At 33.9% G+C, this 20,346-nt stretch overlaps 1 protein-coding gene across 3 annotated transcripts in view; it reads left to right on the top strand.

Moving 5' to 3' along the window:
- LOC105227140 (cyclin-dependent kinase 14) overlaps positions 1-11,401 on the top strand; it is a 335,072-nt gene extending 323,671 nt beyond the window's left edge. For 2 of the 3 annotated variants that reach the window (XM_011206351.4, XM_011206350.4), the window contains one exon: positions 9,133-11,401. In XM_011206351.4, the coding sequence (XP_011204653.1) occupies positions 9,133-9,197 (65 nt within the window). In that variant the 3' untranslated portion in view covers positions 9,198-11,401. The remainder of the gene's footprint in view (positions 1-9,132) is intronic. The other variant, XR_003845847.2, reaches the window with a different exon arrangement.
- The last annotated feature ends 8,945 nt before the right edge of the window (positions 11,402-20,346 follow it).

Raw genomic sequence — 20,346 nt, 5'->3', positions numbered from 1 at the left:
TGAATAGAGTTACTGCGACGGTTGGGTTTACGAAAAAATCATAGGAGACCTTTTTTTAGAGCATTCAATTCCCTACAAAATCTAAGGAACAAGATTTTTTTTTTCAAGTAGTTGGAAGCGAGATATAAATTTTTCTATCTGATAATAAGAAAAAAATAGAAATTTGTATGTAGGAGGACCTTCCCGTTACAATTAAGAACTCATGCTAGGAGAGGCTTTCTTAGGGGTGTCTAGGAACCTATTTTTCCGAGTACCAAACGAAAAAAAAAAATTTTTTTGAATCACCCTAATGTATACTTATATATACCGGTTGACTGTCTGTCTGTCCGTCCAAGCTGTAATCTAATTATAAATTAAGAATTCGTGTTGAAACTTGGTATGAATAGTGCCTTTAGAATATGCCACCTTAAGACTAAAATTTTCCCCAAAACGAACAGAAACTGTTCAAGGCCCTATACACTGAATATGTGGACACAGACTTTTTATCGAAAATATCGCTTAAAGTGTGAGATATATAATTGAAATAGAGAGAAAATTCTTTAATTTATACTTCGCGTGTTTTTCGAATCGGTAATTTTTTTTCTCGATAATTTTTTTTTCGGTAAGTTGGTATTACTGTTAGTGACATGACTATGCTAAATTTCACTTCAAAATATTCAATAGTATTTAAGAGGCTCTAAAAATGAATTCTTCGATTTTTACTACGTCTAAATTTACTGAACAAAGAAGTGCGATAATTCACCATCTCATACAGCATTCGTTATTCGTGATCATTTTGCCACATTTTCAACTGCTCTTCGCCTGATTTACCTTCGTGTAACTTCTGGCTATTCAGCAAAACTAAATGATTACTCCGAGGCCACCGTTTTGACTCAATTGAGGATATAAAAGCTGAATCTAAGAAGGCTGTGAGGAGGAGGATTTTCCAAGTGCTAAGTGGCATAAGTGTATTGCAACGAATATAAACATTTTCGGACTTTCGGGTGTCTTTGTATCACATATGTATCTCGGTCAATATGTTAGTTATCTTAATTAAATTTAGATAGCGTGTTTTACACATATTAATGTATCTTTGTGTCTAAAATGGATAAAATGCGGCGAAAACTTCATGTAGCCCCCATATAACTAATATGAGGGCTTTCGAACACTCGGCTGATTGGTGCTTGCATTGAGGAACCTTGATGAATTCATCGGAACATTTTATTAATTTGTGGCATTTAAACTGCTTGTACTATTGAAAAAAAGTAAATAAAAACGGGTCAATACTATCTCCTATATACCTAATATAAGATCTTCAAACTTTCGTGAAGTTTAACTGGTCATATTTAATGTATACTATAGTTTAATGCCAAAAATATCTGCAATTCGTCTACGAGTTACCCGAATTCCCATATATTTATTTTAAATATAATTATTTTTGTTTTTTCAACAAACCTTTAAGCCACATACGGCGGTCAGTGTATTGTTTTATATATAGTATATACACATACATACATATATAATAGCTTGGATTCAGATCATGTGGTTGACGTTTTTCGCCTTAAGATATTTTCCCGGCTTTTGTCCTGAGAAATTGCAAGAGTGTGAAATGTTCGTTTATAACGGGTTGGCCAACTAACGTTTTAAATTTGAATAATCTATATTTCGACATTGGAAACGTCAAATACCATTCGGAAAGTGACAGATATTCAGTAAAAAGTCTAAAATTTACGAAATGAGTCGCTATTCACTAGAAAAAAGCCGTCTACAGTTCGCAGATTGGGCAGAAGATCGTTTGACCGAGGATGGTCAATTTTACCGAAAAATCATCTTTTCGGACGAGGCTCATTTCCATCTCGATGGTTACGTTAACATGCAGAATTGTCGCATTTGGGGCACAGAAAACCCGCACGTAATCGTTGAGAAGCCAATGCACCCAGCACGAATCACTGTATGGTGCGGATTTTGGTCTGGTGGAAACATCGGCGCATTTTTCTTCGAAAATGAAGAATATGATATGATATGATGAATGAGGCGATATCGCGCAATGTTAACCGATTTTTTCTTCAAGCAAATTGAAGAGGAAGATTTGGACAACATTTGGTTCCAGCAGGACGGCGCTACGTGCCATACAGCAAACGCTACACTCAATCTTTTACGCCCTATCTTCGGAATTTAAAATTTTATATGGCCCACCCTATACTTGAACAAGGCCTTTTCGTACTTATTTTTTTATTATATTGTGCTTTCAAATGCCCAGATTCCGAATTTATTCGTGAAAATATTGAATGTAATTCTGTTTTTAAGCTTTTTGCATATCTTATATTTTGCTCGATTATCATCTGGTTAGCAATAAAATATAAACTTTCAGTCATGTCTAGAGCTCTTCGCAACCTTTTCTTGTATACAAGTATCATTTATAGACCTCGTCCTCAGGTTTCGTACCGAAATTATGCGATAGGTTTAAAGGCTTGAATAAAAATCTAACCTGGAAATCTCTAGTGTTACAGTCTGGCCTGCTTACGCAGTGAAATCCTCCATTTACCTTTCCAAAGTTATCGGAATGCTTCCCGTAACAATGATGTCGCCAATTTCCCATGCAAATGGGTACAGGCTACCAAAGGCAACAAAACTACTGTAGAGCAGTGTTATCCAACCTGGTCTAACTGGAATCAACTGAACTGTAGAAACCATAATAAATACCGCACTCCATACATGAGCTGGCAACTGTACCATAATTAGCTAGTAATAAACTAGCTGACTTCTAAAACTTTCACCGCTCCAACAGGGAAATGAAAGCAGACATTATTACACTACAAATATACTTTTTGTTCAAAAAAAAAAACATGCAATTTTAAAATCCTAGTTTTAATTACATTTTTTAATTTTTCATAATATTCCGTTTTTTGCGGTAAAATTATAACTAAATAACTGAAACAAATTAAATGAATAGCCAACAGTTTATTTATGTAACACTAATTAGCCCAAAATTGTATTTGTGTGTGCGTGAGTTAATTTAAGTGTTTTTATTTCATTTTTCTCTCCATTTGCATAAATATTAAAAGTTTGGAATTTTCGTGAATTTTTGTGTGCCATCAACACCATTAGTTACCTAAAATGAAGTACAAACGAGTAATTTGAAATTTTGGCTGTTTCGTGCTGCCAACCAGCGCGGAATAATATAATTTATGCAAGCAAAACTGCAGTTGACGAGCGGCCACAACGTACAGCAACAACTATTTATTACTCGCATTTGCACACAATTCATTAGTTGGCATAATCATATTTCAGTATAATTTGACATGAAGCAATTACTGATGAGTTCAAATGCTAAATGCGAAGTGTTTGCCCAGCGAGTGGGTGGAGTGTGTGGAGTGCTTGTACAAATTGAAATTAATGTCACACTACAAGCTAATTTACTAATAAGTTTACCAAATGTGAACTCTTTGCTTATTTCTGGCTGTTATACTATATACTCGCGTGTGCTATTGATCCTATTTGCCTATTTGCCAATTTGTGCGAAAATATTAATATGCGCGTGTGTACATATGGAAATATCTCATTAATTACCTCAATGGCTCTTGAGCTTCTAAGCACTAATGTAAATGTTATGAAAGCAATCAGTAGCGCATACAGTCGGTGATAAAAGTGCTATGTTTGCGATTTTACACTATACACTTTTTCCCTTTTTGCTATTCCAAGTTTATTCCACTAACTTTGGTGAATATTTCGGTGTCTTATCAATAAATATAATTAATTAAATTAATTAGTTTTAATTATAATTAATAAATTTTAATTATTAGACTAAATTAAACTTTTAAAAACTATAAAAATAATTATAATTATAATTAATTAATTTTAATTATTAAATTAAATTAATTTAATAAAATAATTTAAATAATTCTAATAATTAAAATTAGTTATTAATTAAAAATTAAGATTAATATTTATAATTAATAACGAACTATTAATCTGTCAAGATCTTAAAATTTTTTTAAAAATTATAAAAATAATTCTTAATTTTTAATTTATTAAAAATAATTCTAATTATAATTAATTAATGTTAAGTATTAAATTTAATTTAGCTTTTTTTTAATTATTAAATTTAATTTAATAATTGAAATTAAGAAATAGATTTATAATTAATTAATTATTTTTATAATTTTAATTAATTATTAATAAATTAATTCTAATAATTTAATTAAACTAAAATTAATATTTATAATTAATAACGAACTATTAATCTGTCAAGATCTTAAAAAAAGTATAAATATTTGTTTATATAACGGGTGATTTTTTTGAGGTTAGGATTTTCATGCATTAGTATTTGACAGATCACGTGGGATTTCAGACATGGTGTCAAAGAGAAAGATGCTCAGTATGCTTTGACATTTCATCATGAATAGACTTACTAACGAGCAACGCTTGCAAATCATTGAATTTTATTACCAAAATCAGTGTTCGGTTCGAAATGTGAAAATCCGCTTTTTTATCGACAAATTTTGTTCAGCGATGAGGCTCATTTCTGGTTGAATGGCTACGTAAATAAGCAAAATTGCCGCATTTGGGGTGAAGAGCAACCAGAAGCCGTTCAAGAACTGCCCATGCATCCCGAAAAATGTACTGTTTGGTGTGGTTTGTACGCTGGTGGAATCATTGGACCGTATTTTTTCAAAGATGATGTTGGACGCAACGTTACGGTGAATGGCGATCGCTATCGTTCGATGCTAACAAACTTTTTGTTGCCAAAAATGGAAGAACTGAACTTGGTTGACATGTGGTTTCAACAAGATGGCGCTACATGCCACACAGCTCGCGATTCTATGGCCATTTTGAGGGAAAACTTCGGACAACAATTCATCTCAAGAAATGGACCCGTAAGTTGGCCACCAAGATCATGCGATTTAACGCCTTTAGACTATTTTTTGTGGGGCTACGTCAAGTCTAAAGTCTACAGAAATAAGCCAGCAACTATTCCAGCTTTGGAAGACAACATTTCCGAAGAAATTCGGGCTATTCCGGCCGAAATGCTCGAAAAAGTTGCCCAAAATTGGACTTTCCGAATGGACCACCTAAGACGCAGCCGCGGTCAACATTTAAATGAAATTATCTTCAAAAAGTAAATGTCATGAACCAATCTAACGTTTCAAATAAAGAACCGATGAGATTTTGCAAATTTTATGCGTTTTTTTTTTTAAAAAAGTTATCAAGCTCTTAAAAAATCACCCTTTATTACATATATTTTACGTGACTTTGAACATAGGGAAGGGAAAATATCATTCCCTTGTCATATATAAGTATTTAGGTTAGGGTGATTCAAAAAAATTTTTTTTTTTTTTTCTATTGGTTCTCTCAAAATTAGTTTCCTAGACACATCTAAGATAGCCTCTCCAAATATGAGATTTTAATTGTAACGGGAAGGTCCTCCGCCTAACGGTTTTCTATTTTTTCTTATTATCAGATAGAAAAATTTATATCTCGCTTCCAACTACTTGAAAAAATATCTTGTTAATTAGGTTTTGTAGGAAATTGAATGCTCTATAAAAATGGTCTACTATGATTTTTTCGTAAACCCAACCGTTTAAAAGATATTAACGGTTGAAATTTGACTATTTTTGGAAAAATTCTTTATTTCTTATTAATTTTATAACTCAATGAAAAAAAATTTGGAGAGGCTTTCTTAGAGGTGTCTAGGAACCCATTTTTGCGAGTACCAATTGAAAAAAAAATAAAATTTTTTTTTTGAATCACCCTAATGTCGGTATATCTATAACTAAGAGTTCGATAAAATCCAAATAAGTTGCAAAAAATGACAAAAAACGTTTCAGTTATACTGTGCTCCAAAATGACTACGATATGCCCTGACTCATTCTTTTTCCTTGAAATGTGACCAGTTCAATTTTGTTTTTGATTTGACTCATTAACAAGTTATTAATCGGTTCAAGTTTTGAAGTTTGCAAAACGCTTTATGACGAATACTTCAACTCAAATTAAACTGAACCTCCCTCTAGCATTACTAAGACCAATAGGTCTATGCATGGATTGACAGAAGGTCAAAGTATCCTAACCATACAAGTCATTTGAAAAGTTCCCAGCCTTCAATAGTAAAACACATTTTTTTGGCAAAAAATATTCAACATACTTTCCTTCAAAGGTGACACACTGATTATGGCAACCCTCCTACTTTTTGATACCATTTTTGTAGTACGATTTGTCCTTTGTTTCAAAATAGTACTCAGTTTTGGCGATCACCTTGTCATTCGACGAACATTTCTTCCCAATGAGCATTTTTTTGAAATTTGAGAACAGGAAATAGTCGGCGGAGGCATGTTTTAGTTGCGGACGCACTTCGAAATACAATTCACAAATTTTTGCCATTTTTTTCTTTGGCCTGCGACAGGGTGCATTGTCTTGGTAAAAAAACATTTTCTTTTTCTTCAATTTCATCCGGTTTTCGGTGATTTCGTTCCTCAAATAGTCCAGTAACGCTATGTAATAGTCGGTACAAAAATATAGACGGCATAACTGTGACAGCCGATCACTAAAGATCTCTAGTGAAAAAAATTCCATTATTTTCTAATTCATTGTAACGTTTTATTAAGCTTATTTGGGATTATATGAATGAGATCAGTTATGCACTGTGTTGTTCGAAAACTTGTTGGCTTTTCAGGATGCTAAGTCCAAAGTACAATATGAGTGCATAAGAACTTAACTAATAAGCTTCTGCAGTTTCTAGCGAGTGATTATCAATAGATGTGGTCTGGCGTTGTTCTGATGCAACACAATTCCTTGACAATTCTTCAGACGATCCAATCGGTGATAGTATAGGTCCGAATTAATAGTTTGGTCATAGGAGAGCACTTCATAGTAGATAATCGTCTGCCAATCCTTTATACATAGCCTTTTCAAACCTTCTTAGCCGTCAGCACCTGCGTAGTACGAAATCTTATCTTTCTATTGCCATATAGCGTAACCCAAAAGTCCTCTATTAAAAAAAAATAATGCATTTTATTTTATAGACCTTCTATAATTACCACAAAACGAATACTTTTGTTAGAGAATGTACTCTTCCATTTGCAAATTCAAATCAGATGCAGTTCTGATAAAGTCATTGAACTGTGCTTGTGATCGCAACTAATATGTTTGGCCTACACACAAAGTCTGCCGCAAATATGATTTGCAATTGAGCGCATCATCAAACAATGCAAACCGCACATTGCCACCTGCCCGCTAACCAAACCGCAGTCACATATAATGACACTCTAAGTGCACCTGACCTAAAAGCTTTTGGAATTCAACGAAAGTCCAATTTAATTTATTCCATCGACGGGCAATCTCATTTCCTGCCAAATTATTTGAATCAATGTGCACATAAACCGGCGCGCACGAACACACTTTTACATAGACAAGACATTCACTCATACATGTTCACATGGAGATAATAATGTGCGTCTATATGTGTAAGTATGCTGATATTTGACATATTCCCTTCCAGCTTGTATCAATGCACTCTGACTGCATATATACATTCGTACACTTATCAGCTTACATAATCAGATCAAAATTTGGACTGGATTTATCTATGAGTATGTGTTTACTTTTGTATAGGCGTTTGTATTAATTTTTAAATTCAAGAGTTCATTAAAACCCTTAATTTTGAGAAATTGTATTATTTGAAATTTTTGTGGATCAGTTGAAAGATTTTTCTTACAAAATCATAAATTACTTGTATTTATGTTCGTATAAAAATCTTTACATACATAATATTTATAAATCAATGGCGCCAAGAAAGAAAATTTGTAACGATAATGAATTTTTGGCTTCAAAATGTCAACATGTCCACTGACGTCTCCTTTAAATTTTAAATCTTAAATTTCTCTTGGTTATGTTTGTGTAAAAAATTTCATGAAACCATAATAACTATGCCTCTTTCGATAATTTGGACTGTTAACAAAATCTTCTAATCATAATCAGCTTGCGAAATTCAAATTAGTTATGGTTCCCTATCCATTAACTTAGAACAATGATATATTCCAATTCTCTGATAGTAAACCAATTTGTGGTACAGATAAGTTGTCATCGAGGTTTTTCCAACGGTAGGCCCAGCAGAAGGGTGTCCAATGTATAGGGTTAGTTGAATTCGAGTTTAAACTGCTATAATATCTAGAGCAAAGCTGCGCTGCGATTCTCGCGTCAACTCGAACTGTCGTCTACAATGGGTGGTGGTTTAACTCCAAGTAAACCATTGATTGAAAGGGAGTCGGTGAAGGTGTTTATGGCTCCACTGTGAATGGTGGACAGTGCATGTCTGAAGTTAGTTGGTCCGAAGTCTGGTTGTCGTATTGTCTTATGTCGTGGACGTCGTTGAGGAAATACCTCTTTATGCTCCTAGGAGCCAGTTCCGCTTCAAGCAGGTGACTGCAGGGATGATTTATATGACAGCACTGCAGCAGAAATTGCTTGGAGAGGAGTTCATTATGCTCCTTAACTGGGAGCATATGGGCCTCACTATGCAGATGTTCGATAGGAAACATTAAGCGGCATGCTGTTATAGTAGTGTAGTGTAGTGTTCTGATATATCTGAAGCTTTCTCGTCTGCATTTCACTACAACCAGGCGGCTATAGTGTAGTGATGCGGCGTAGTTAAGGACCGGTCGCCAACAACGTTGTGTTTTATTTTCCCCATGTGCTGCTGGCTAGACACTTGAGTATTTTTTAAAAGCTCTGTACTCTGGCAATAATTGCGGTCGTGTGAAGAGTCAAGGAGTACAGACTGTCGAGTATCACACCGAAAATTTTAGGGTTATTGGCATTCGACTGTAATATTAAGGTCAAGTCTGTATTACTTCGTCCAGCTTGTGAATATGGTGATTGTCACTGAAATTTCATTCAATTCTATGGCCCCCTCTGTTTACTAAAAGAAAAACAATTAAATCGAATTTTACCTGGCTCTTGTAAATTGTTATTCATGCCATCACTACACTTTTGGAGAAAAATTATTTTTTGTATTATTTGAAATTAATTTGGTAACAAAAAAAGTGTAGGGCAATTTCGATTCTTCTAGTGTAGCATTAGTTGGACTTTGTATATATATTTAATGTGTGTAAATTTAATGATATCATTTATATGTATGTATTTTTTCTTCTCTTACAGAGACATCAATATTTACCGTTGAGGGAGTGCACTTGTTTCCTGAACCGAACCGACAAAACAAATGAAAATTAAAGCAGGTCCTTTCGGTGGATGGTGTACGTTTCTATTGTTAGCAGCAACAGCCATAAATATTGTAATTCTACTTTTTTACTGCAAACTTAATTTTTTGTGCAACACTATTTTCAACAATAACACACATTTCTTTATTCTTTATTATTAATTTTAGTTCTAATGCAAAAACAAAAAAGAAGCAACAACTACACTTGATTAATTAAGACAAACAAAAAATAGTTAAATAGCTGAGTAAAGTGTGTGAGAACACACGAAACAAAAACGTACTAAGTAAAAGAACTAAAGTGACTATGTAAAACATGAAACCAACAACAACAACAAGTTAAATATAACACACACACACTCAAACACAACTACGTAGCAATGTATATACTTACTTACTTACATAAAATATGAAAATAAAATTTAGACAAAAAAAAACACGGAAACAAAAACTTGAAAATATCACTTAGCAACTTAAACGATTCAATTATAGTAATAAAAGTGAAAAATAATAAACAAATAACTGAAAACTTAGAAGCATAGCACTAAATATATTTTTAACATTTTAATAGAATTTGACAGTAAATATCAAAAACACGGCAAAAATAGTTGAAATTCTTAGGTCCAAAGATACAAAAAAACTTTATTGAAAAAATAGGTGAAGCAAAAAGCCACAACAAAAACAAGTACTAACGAACAAATGTGAAATTTAAGCGAAAAAAAATGTTTTAAAAGTATTAAGCAGAAACCGTAAAGCAGTGTCAAATTTTGGAATACAAACAAAAATAAAATAAAATAGAAATTGTAGTAAAACTTGTCAGAATTACAAAAACCACAAAAAATCAATAGTTCTAAGCTAAACAGTAGGCAAACAGACACACTAAACTTAAATTCAACTCAAAACCACAAAACTTAATTAACATGATTTACATTTACTTATATATAAAAAGAGCGAAAAACTATAAAATTACATATTATTATTTTCTTAGACTACGAAATATACACATGTACATTTTTCTTGAATCGAACACGTGCCTCAAGGTCCTCAGGTCCTCGGTAAGCACCTTCCCCTGCACGCAACGTTTGCTTGTTTTGGCTGCAGCAAAGCCACACTGCAACCATATGCAGCACATATTTACACACAATATTATTGACGCAGAAGGGGAGCGATTTTAGGCAAAGGTCTTGGTGTTGCCACCAAGTACCGCTAAGAGTCGATAAACCAAAATTCAACACCAACTTTTAACATTCGTTAAAGCGTAAATCGAAACAAAATTTATACTTATTGTTGTAGTAGTTATTAGCTGGCAATTCGTAGTTGAAACATTAAATAGCAAAAAATAAATTCGAAATCTCTTTAAAATCATCATATGACAATTGAATTTGATATTTTGTGGGCTTACATGCAAGCGACTAGTAGCAGGTGCGTACGCTTGGCAACTAGTTGCGGAGGGAAATTTTGCTATTAAATAAAAAATGAGCATTTTGACAGTAATGTTAACTGAAAATTGAAAAAAAAATATTGAAAAACCTCAGCGTTTTAAGTAATACTTATTGCAGAAAATTTTTCAATTTTGAAATTTCCAAATCTAAAAAATTGCAAATTCTAGCGCAGCCTTAGCAAATTAAAAAAATTAAATTAAATTAAAATTAATTTTTTTGACCTCAAAAGTGCATGTAAGCCCCCTAGTAGAGTCATCGATTTGTAAATATGCATATCTAGCTTAAACAACCAGCTATCGAGTAGTTGAATTTAAAAAAAAAAACTATCTGGAAAACACGAACACAAACAACATTACGAAATTCTTCTTTAATTTCCTCGATATAGAGCAATTGCTTCGAACGCATTTTTAGCAGCTTAAGGCGAAATACTCACAATCTTTCTAATTGTAAATTGCTTTAATTGATATCATACAGCATTTCGCAAACCAACTTGCCCAACTAGCACTTTCTAAAATTAGGCGTTTAAAAAATCATGCAAAAACTGCAGTTTTCAAGGGTTTTGATTTTAATTTTGGTTTTCAGGTTTTGTCTTCCTACTTAAAAAGTTTTGTTTTATTTAATATAAAATATTCTAAAAATAAATTAATTGATATTTGAATATAAATAACTACATTACAGTTATGTATGTATGTATATGAATAATTATGTTTGCTAATTAACTATAATTTAGTTTTTAATTTCAAAATACTGTAAATAAATATATATAATATGACTTTTGTTCTTTTAATTGTATTTGGTTTATTTTTATCACACATGAAAATTCAATGAAAATATTATATACATATATAGTACATCATTAATTAGTGATATGTACATTTCCAATGAATTCTCCAGTAGATTATTTTGCACAAGGTACCACTAAGGCAGGCTGTCTACAGAAGCAAAGGGAAATATAGTGCTTTCAAAAATAACGTTTTCGTTTTGTGAAGTGCTTTTTCGGGAAAAATGTAATACTAGTAAATAATGTTTTATAGCTATAGCTGACGTTTTTCAGTACTTAATCCAATCTCTCGGGTTATCTATTGTAACCTGACATCTTGACATTTTTTTTTCTGGTGAGTGATGGGGTGGAAAGTGCCTTCCGCAACAACAGTGCTGTCGTCACAGCAACGGTATGTGTCGCTTGGAGGTTACTAAAACCTGGAACCACATTCACATTTCTATTACAGCAGCGTGGTGTTCCATTTTTCTCATTGCGAGATTTACATCTGGGTACGTACCTGCGTTCTGGTCCCGCTTTTTGCTTCGTAGCAAGATTGCTGCGAATTTCTTGATAATCCCCCAGATTGCTTTACTCTCCAGCACGACGTTAATTAAATTGTCCGCGTTTATTGGGACAACCAGGTCTTCTACGGCGGTGCGTTCTCATTGCCATCGCACAAATTCAAAGAATGTGTGTTTAGCGTCGTCTTCTGTCGCGTCGTTTAATAGGCATGACGGCTCTTCGACTTTTCCCATTCTGTGGAGGTACTTTTTGAAGTATCTGTGACCGGCTAACAGCTGGGTTATGCAAAAATCGATTTCTCCTAAATCTTTTATTAGTCTGGCCGTTCATCTGCCGCGACTCTCACTCTCCCATATTCGTTGGCATGTTGTTAAGGTATCTTTTTCTATTTTTATTGCGACGTTGTTATTTTCGGACTTTTTCTTTAGTTCCCACAGCTTTCTCCTCTCATATGCCAGAAGATCAATTGGGGAATTATTTCTTGACTTATTTCGGTAGGCTGATGCAACTCTGAGCGCTTCGGTGCTTTGCAGTCTGACCGCTACCTTACGAAGGATTTTCTTTTTAAGCACATTTGCCCAGATTTTAGCTCCGTATAAAAGGACGCTGACTGTCGTCGACATTAGGAGCTGCCTCTTTTCAAAGCTGGGGCCTCCAATGTTTGCCGTTAGTCTGCTGAGTTGGGAGGCGATTTTCGTTGCCTTTCCAGCGGCATGCTGCATTTGTACCCTGAAGGTTATTTTGGAGTCCAGTCTTATGCCTAGGTAGTTTATTCCTTTTTGTGTCCTACGAATGCCCGTAGTCCTTTGCATACTTATTTCGAGGGGTATGTGTTTATTCATTATTTGCCCGTATCACGACCTGATTAAGATTTCTTCGCCCTTCTTCCGTGTCTCTTGCTGTAACTACTGCTGCAATGTCGTCCGCGTGGCCAATTAACTACGATTCGTCTGGCATTTCGAGTTTTAGTAGAGCGTCGTAGCTGATATTCCACAAGTCTGGGACTAGAATGGATCATTGTGCTGCTCCTAACGTGATTGCTATCTGTCGTGATCTCTATCTAAATAGTTTGATGCAGCAGTTATCTGTTACTAAGGTAGCTCTTTACCACAGTTCTGAGATAGTGGATTTTAAAGCTTCTTTAGAGAGAGTCGATTTTTTAGTATCTCGTAGACTAAGCAGTGGTTTCTTCTCAGAATGGAGAGCAATAGCTTTGTCTTCACATTTAAATGTCACGTTTTTCCTCTCTCTTCCTCGCATATCATCTACATTAGCAGTTTCTTCGTGAGGCTCAGACCACCTCTTCACAAATCTACAAATCGTATTTAAATATCTTGCAGTTTTTTAATATTATAGCTCATGGGGAACTTTAAGATACTTCTTTGGAAATGCTGATTCAAAACGTTTCTTTTACTGAGCACTAATTTTTTCTTATTTCAAGGCGGGACGTCACACAAGAAGATCGAAAATTACTAAGCGAATAATGGCCGTCGGTGATCCTAAACGAATTTGTGATAAATTGCTGAAAAATTATAAAAACTATATTTTATTAACACACTGTATGCAGGAATATTAGATTTTTACTGAGTATAAAAACTTCAGAATCATAATTATTTTTTCATAAATTAAAATAATTTAGTTTTACTTGATTTTAATTTTCATTAAATTACTAGCAAATTTATGTTAATACTCTTGAAAGTATTTATATTCAATCTCATTTCAGAATAATACATTTTTCGGTGATTTAGATCACTTTTTTCCTTGTTCTTTTTTCCTTGAAGCTTTCTACAATTCTTTCTCTACAATAGAAGCTTTCAGAAAATATGATTTTAAATTTATGGAATGTTTTTCGTAGGAAAATTATAAACAGTTTCTAGCCTTTATTGTAATATAGAATATAGAAAGAAGAGAGTTTAACTCTCATTGATTCGGCATTCCTCTCTCGCTATATTTGCTGTAAAAGCAATAACAAAGATAGCGAAGCGCTATAAGGCGATACTTCTCATTGAAACCCTAAGATATTCAATGCTACCAAGTTTAGTTTTATCATGTTTACTGGTGGTTTAAAAGAAAAATTTCTGCCAAAAAAGGTCTGACCTAGAAATTTGAATAGCATAATTTAGTATAATTTGTTCAATTCGTAACTCTCTAAGGTTGATAAAATTACTCCACTGTACGGAAAGCATTTTCATGCAAACCGAAGCAGACTCATTAACCAGTATTGCAGAGTTTTGGGTAAATCAATACAACCTTAAGAAACGCATAGATATTTTAGGAAAAATATGCGATAGGCCTCAGTGGTAACTAACGTGTAACTCAACCGATACTTGGTTTGCAGGTCTGGCGATAAATCTCTCTGTCAACTATATGCAACACTCAGTGATTCCGAATTGTAAAGCATTTGTAAAAAAATGACTTCAATTCAAAAGCAATTCGTAGCGACCGTTTCTAAGCTCACTTTTGGTGCCTAAAATCACATTTAACTTCAGTTTTGAGGATATAAATGAATTTACTGGAAGAACACATAAATCACACTTTAGCAGTTACGCCTTGATGCAAACCAAACATTCACACATCCATACAAGTTATTGTTTCACTCAAAAACATTGATAAACGCTAATACGAAAATAATCAGACAATTTTTTTTTTTAACCACACAACAACAATATAAGCAACACCAATTGTAGTAGACATATTTGCATAGCATTAAACTTGTCGTAAATTCTATTAGAGCCGTTTTCGTTTTGTTTTACAAACAACTTTATTGAAATATTTCAAAAAACTCAAGAGCAACCTGCGATAACTGAACCTTTAAGAAAACGTGTACGAAGGCGAATTGTCGAAACGCGAATTATCATCGACGATTTTGTATATGTATATGTACGTACGAAAAAAAAAAATATATATAGCAATTACAAGCATGTACAGACATACATATGTATTAAGGTACAGTAAGTGTGTTTATACCGGAATTATATTGAAAAATCTTATAAATACGAAGAGAATAGCTGAAGTAAAATAAATATTTTCCCACTAGTACAATAAGAACAATTCTCCAATGGTATTTATTAGACTTACATACATACATAGATACATTAAAAATAAGTAACTAAGTGAGTGTTTTTTGATAACCGTACCAATAATTACGCAGATACCATTACCATAGTTACACATACCATACACACACGAATACCCATACTAACTCGAGAAATGAGAAAAGGTGGCGTAGACATTTTAAATAATAAATTTATATTTTATTTACGTGCCTACACACCTACAGATTATCCAAAATCCAAACATCAATTCACGAAACATTTGTAGCAAACTGAAAAACAGGAAACCACCAATTGAAATTAAGATAATGAAAACCGAAACACTTTGCAGTGGTGCAAATTATGAAATAACCAAAAAAATAACTACAAAACTACCTACAAACAATGCGAAGTAAACATAAATTTCAAGATTCGCACACTTGCATCAAGAAAATGTTGAAGAGTAGTCCGAAAGAAGTAAAAAGCTTAAAGGCACTTAGTTTATATAAAACAACAAATTATGTCTGGATATGTAGAGGCGAGAATAGACAATGAATTACTTGTATAAAAAGTAGTATACATACATACTTAAGTACTTGAAAATGTATCAAAATGAAGAGAACTCAAATCAAAATGGCAAATACAACAACAGCAATGGTATAATACAAAGGAAAATGTTGCTTAAAGCAACAAAACTAAGGGTAATCAAATCAGTGTGAAGTAATTTATAACTACGTACGTTATTGAAAGGAAAGAATAGTAAATATTGGGCCATAGACATACAAATATACTACAGACTTACCATACATTCGTAAAATGATAAAATCTATATGTAATTTCATAATCATTTGTTTTAAACAAATAGCTTCCGGATTTGAATAATTAAGGGCAATCGTTTTTGAGCTTCTCAACTTTTTTAAAGAAAAAACACGAAATCTTCAGCTTTAATGGAGTAGCATTCGAAAGAACATTCCTTAACATTTATTTCTAAAAATTATCTGTTTCAAATGTTGGCCGCGGCTATGTATCAGATGGTCCATCCGTTGAGTCCAATTTTCGATGACTCGTTCGAGCATTTTGACTGGTAATTGGCGAATAATACGAAGGCTGTTTTGCTTCAAAGCCTGAATCAAAGAATCAAAGCGAGATTGTCCGCATAAACTTTAAAACATAACTAACGGTGTGATAGCACATGATCTTGGTGTCCAATAGACCGGGCCAAACGTGAAATTATCTGTTCATCGAAGTGTTCTTTCCATAAATCCATTGATATGCGATGTGTGGGAAATAGTGCTGTCTTGTTGAAACCAAATGTCGCCGAGATCACGAGCTTCAATTTCGGGTACCAAATAGTCGGTTATCATGGCACGATAGCAGTTATTATTGACGGTTACATGGCATCATTTTTGAAGAAATATGGTTCGATGATTCCATCGGCCTACAAACCACACCAAACCGTTGTTTTTTCTAAATAAAATAGCAGCTCTTGAACCTCTTCAGGTTGCTCTTCGTCCCAAATGCGGCAATTTTGCTTGTTTACATACCCATTGAGCCAGAAATGGGCCTCATCGCTGAACAAAATTTGGCTCGAAAACGTCGAATCTTCTTGAAACTTTTCAAGAACCCATAGAGCCAAGCAAAGTCACTTAGGAAGGTCGAGCGGCTTCACATATCCTTGCAGAAGATATATTTTGTATATTCTCTATTTAAGATCGCGACGTAAGATGCGCCAAGTCGTTCCATACGTCAGTCCGAGTTGCTGCGAACGGCGCCTAATCGACTCTCCACCGTCTTCGCATATACTCTCAGCTACGGCTGCTATATTTCCTTCACTGCGTGCTGGACTTGGTCTATTCGGTCGAATGTCATCAAATAACGAATGCTGGGCTTCAAGATGGGTGATTTTGTTGCGTGTTCCTAATAAAATCTTAAAACAGTAAGCGAAAATTGTTTATGACGTTATTAGTATAACCTTCAAGGTTTTTTTTTCGAATATTCCAATATGTTTTTCTTTGCTATAATTATATAGTTTGTTGCTCTCTGCATATAGTATATGCAGTACACATCAAACTCACTGAAATATTTGTTTATTGTTAAAAGGAAAATAGTTCAGCACTTAATTTTTAACGTTTTCATAGAGTTCAGGTAAATACTAGTTCTGTATAAACAAAAGTTCTGAAAGCAAGATTTTCAGTTTTTGCGCTAAAGTTAAGCAAAGTCTGTACGGCAAACACGCAAGTGGCAAGAAAACTTGTTTATTAACATTACCGATTGTTTATTCGCACAGCAAGTCCAACATTGTGCTTCCTCTAAATAAATAAAGATTCTTCAAAGCGCTCTACATTATGTTACTTTCGCAATCGAGTGGATCCAACAGATATGAATGTACTCATACAAACATATGCATAAATACAAATATATACGTGGCGATGTATGTAAGCCTTTGACTATTGATAGACGTGTTTAAAAACATTATCGGCACGGTGGGGCGTACCAGTATGAAGGAAAATTAAGGTAAATCATCGGAAAATTCATTCCAACATATACTCATATAAACATAAAATTTTTGTTTAAGAAAAAAATCACGATTAATTTGGGTTACTTGAATAAATTTTGCACGCGCTTCAAAAATTAAGAAACACACACATGCGTTAACACATATACATAAACACATTCATACATAAGTCGTTACATATACAGTTATTCGTACAGAATATATAGTACGCTTGTTGTACTTATGTATTGAAAATTAACGCACTTTGCACTTTCCCATCCCGGAGTTACGTCCATAGTTTTAAGTAAAGCAATAAACGATCGCAAGCGATATTTTAATATTTTTCCATTAAAGAATTTTGCATTGCAATTTCGTTTGCGCTTCATGCGTTTTTAACGAAATAAAAAATTAATAGAAATTAATTGAGGTGTGAATGTTTTAAATTATAGGCTATAAATAGAAAAAGTGTGTTAAAAGAAAATTTGTCAGATTGATTGGCATAGATCAAAGCTTTCCTGCATTATTATATACTTGTGTATCTTCTGTTATTTCCCCAATACTTACTTCATGGTCGTACTAAGCTTATTGCTTTTGCAGAAATTAAAATAAAAAATAAAATCAAATCTTTGTAGCACACTCTTTCATAGACTGTGTGCGATTTGTGCGAAATTTTTAATTTTTAATTTTTTATTTATTTCTTTTCTTTTAATGCTTCCAAATTTCGACTATTTGGTTTATAGCTCAGCTATTCTCCTATCTAAAAACGCTTACGGGGGTCGAAACAATTCATAGTCCAAAGGTGCCAAGTCTGGAGAATATGATGGATGTGGTAGCCCATTTAACTCAAGCTGTGAAAACTTTGGGCGAGTTATCAAAGTCGTGTCAGGTCTCGCATTTTTCTCGTCGAACACTACATTTTTCTTTATGTCTATACTGGCCTCTTCTGTTTGAGTGCATCACTCGAGTTGTCCAGCTAATCACTTTAGAGAGATTGATCGTGATATTGTCGGGGAAAAGGTTTGAATGAGCAATCCCTTTGCAACCCTACGAAACAAACACAATAACCTTTTTTGGCGACTCTAGGCCTTCGAAGTGTGTTTAACTGGTTCATCTTTTTTAGATCACGATCTATTAAGCTGTAGATTTTTGTAAACAACCCACTTTTCGTAGTCAGTAACAATGCACTTCAAAAATGGCTCACTTTTTTGTCGCTTGATAAGCAAATTTGGTTTTGTAAGAACATAAGGAACCTATATTTCGGGTTTCGAAATTTATCCCCAACGTTTCATGAACTTGTGAACAGTCGCGTTAGAAAAATTTTATCTTTCTGTAATCTTTCGAGTTGATATTCGCTCATCATCATTGCATCGATCAACGACTTTGTTTAATCCCCATCCTTTCCAGGATGTGGTGCATCTTAAAAATGGAAATTTCCGGAATTAAATTTTGCAAACCAATTTCGGTATTGGCTCTCAGTAACCTCATCTTCTATGTACATATCACATTTTTTTCCCTTTGCTTGAACTGCATTTTTACCCTTTTCATTATATATGTAAGAGTAAAATATACCGAAAACACTGTTCTCTATCCATCACCTTCGATAAATGAAAATGTGAAAAAAAATTACAATACCAGCCTAACTATATCAGCTGTTCAAGAACATAACGTTGAATTTTGAAGTTGACTGCGAAAAAGTTCTATAAGATCAGCTGTTGTCATCAAACGAATCTACTAAGGGAATAACCCAATAGACTCCTGGAAGAATTTTCGCAACATTTTCAACGATTACGTAGCCGTGATTCCACTGGAAACACAACTATTATCCGCTGACTGTGATCGGTTTATACGTAGTAGGTTGCCCTTTCACGCATGATGTCTTGCTGCAAGGCCTGAATCGAAGTGGGATTGTCCGCATAGACTTAAGGCTTTACACAGGAAAAAGTTTAACGTTTTGATATCACATGATCTTGGTGGCCAATCGATAGGCCCGAAACGTGAAACTGCTCACCAAAAAGTTCTCTCAAATCTCACCTGCATCATTTTTGAAGGAATATGGACCGATGTTTCCACCGGCCCACAAACCACAACAAACCGTTATTTTTTCTGGATGAAATGGCCACTCTTGAATCACTTCAGGTTGCACTTCCTCCTAAATGAGGCAATTTGCTTGTTTGCATACCAATTGAGCTAGAAATGGGCCTCATCGCTGAACAAAATGTGGCTCGGAAACGTCGAGCGAAGCGATATCACTTGGAAAAGTCGAGCGGCTTCATTTCTTGCACAAGCTATATTTTTGTACAATTTAAGATTTCGACATGAAATGAGCGGAATCGTTCTATACACTAACTACATCATTATTGGTAAATCAGCCGTATAAGATGAGACATGCAAATATTATAATGACTAATCAGTCGTAACAATTGTCAGTGAATCTCTTAAAACTCCACAGAGTGTTCTAATGTGTTTGCATTTAACATTTATATACTCCAAATAGTCGAAGAAGCTTTGCAGAATACGTAAAATTTTTCAATTTCGTTTTATTTCTTTTCCATTGACATCGTTTTTTTGTGTTTTTACTGAAGAAGCACGAACCAGTATATTGGCCTGCATATACATTTCGTATACAAGAATAATCAACTAAATAAATATGATTGTATATTTAGTATACACATACATACATACAAATGTACAGACATTGAGCAGATGCCTAGACGTCTTAAAAACGGCCAAAAATCGCGGTGTTACTTTGAATATTAAAAACGAAATGGCAAGTACATGTGCAAACTTTGAAAAGCAGCAATCACGCCAAAATGGCATACGAATATATACATACATACACGATTGTATGTACATATGCAATAACTTCACGAATTCGTTTATATATTTGCAACTGCTGATGATAAGTA

Source organism: Bactrocera dorsalis, chromosome 5, assembly GCF_023373825.1.
Source record: "Bactrocera dorsalis isolate Fly_Bdor chromosome 5, ASM2337382v1, whole genome shotgun sequence".
Lineage (NCBI taxonomy): Eukaryota > Metazoa > Arthropoda > Insecta > Diptera > Tephritidae > Bactrocera > Bactrocera dorsalis.
Note: the sequence above shows the minus strand (reverse complement) of the source record. Positions and strands in the feature narration are given on the sequence as shown.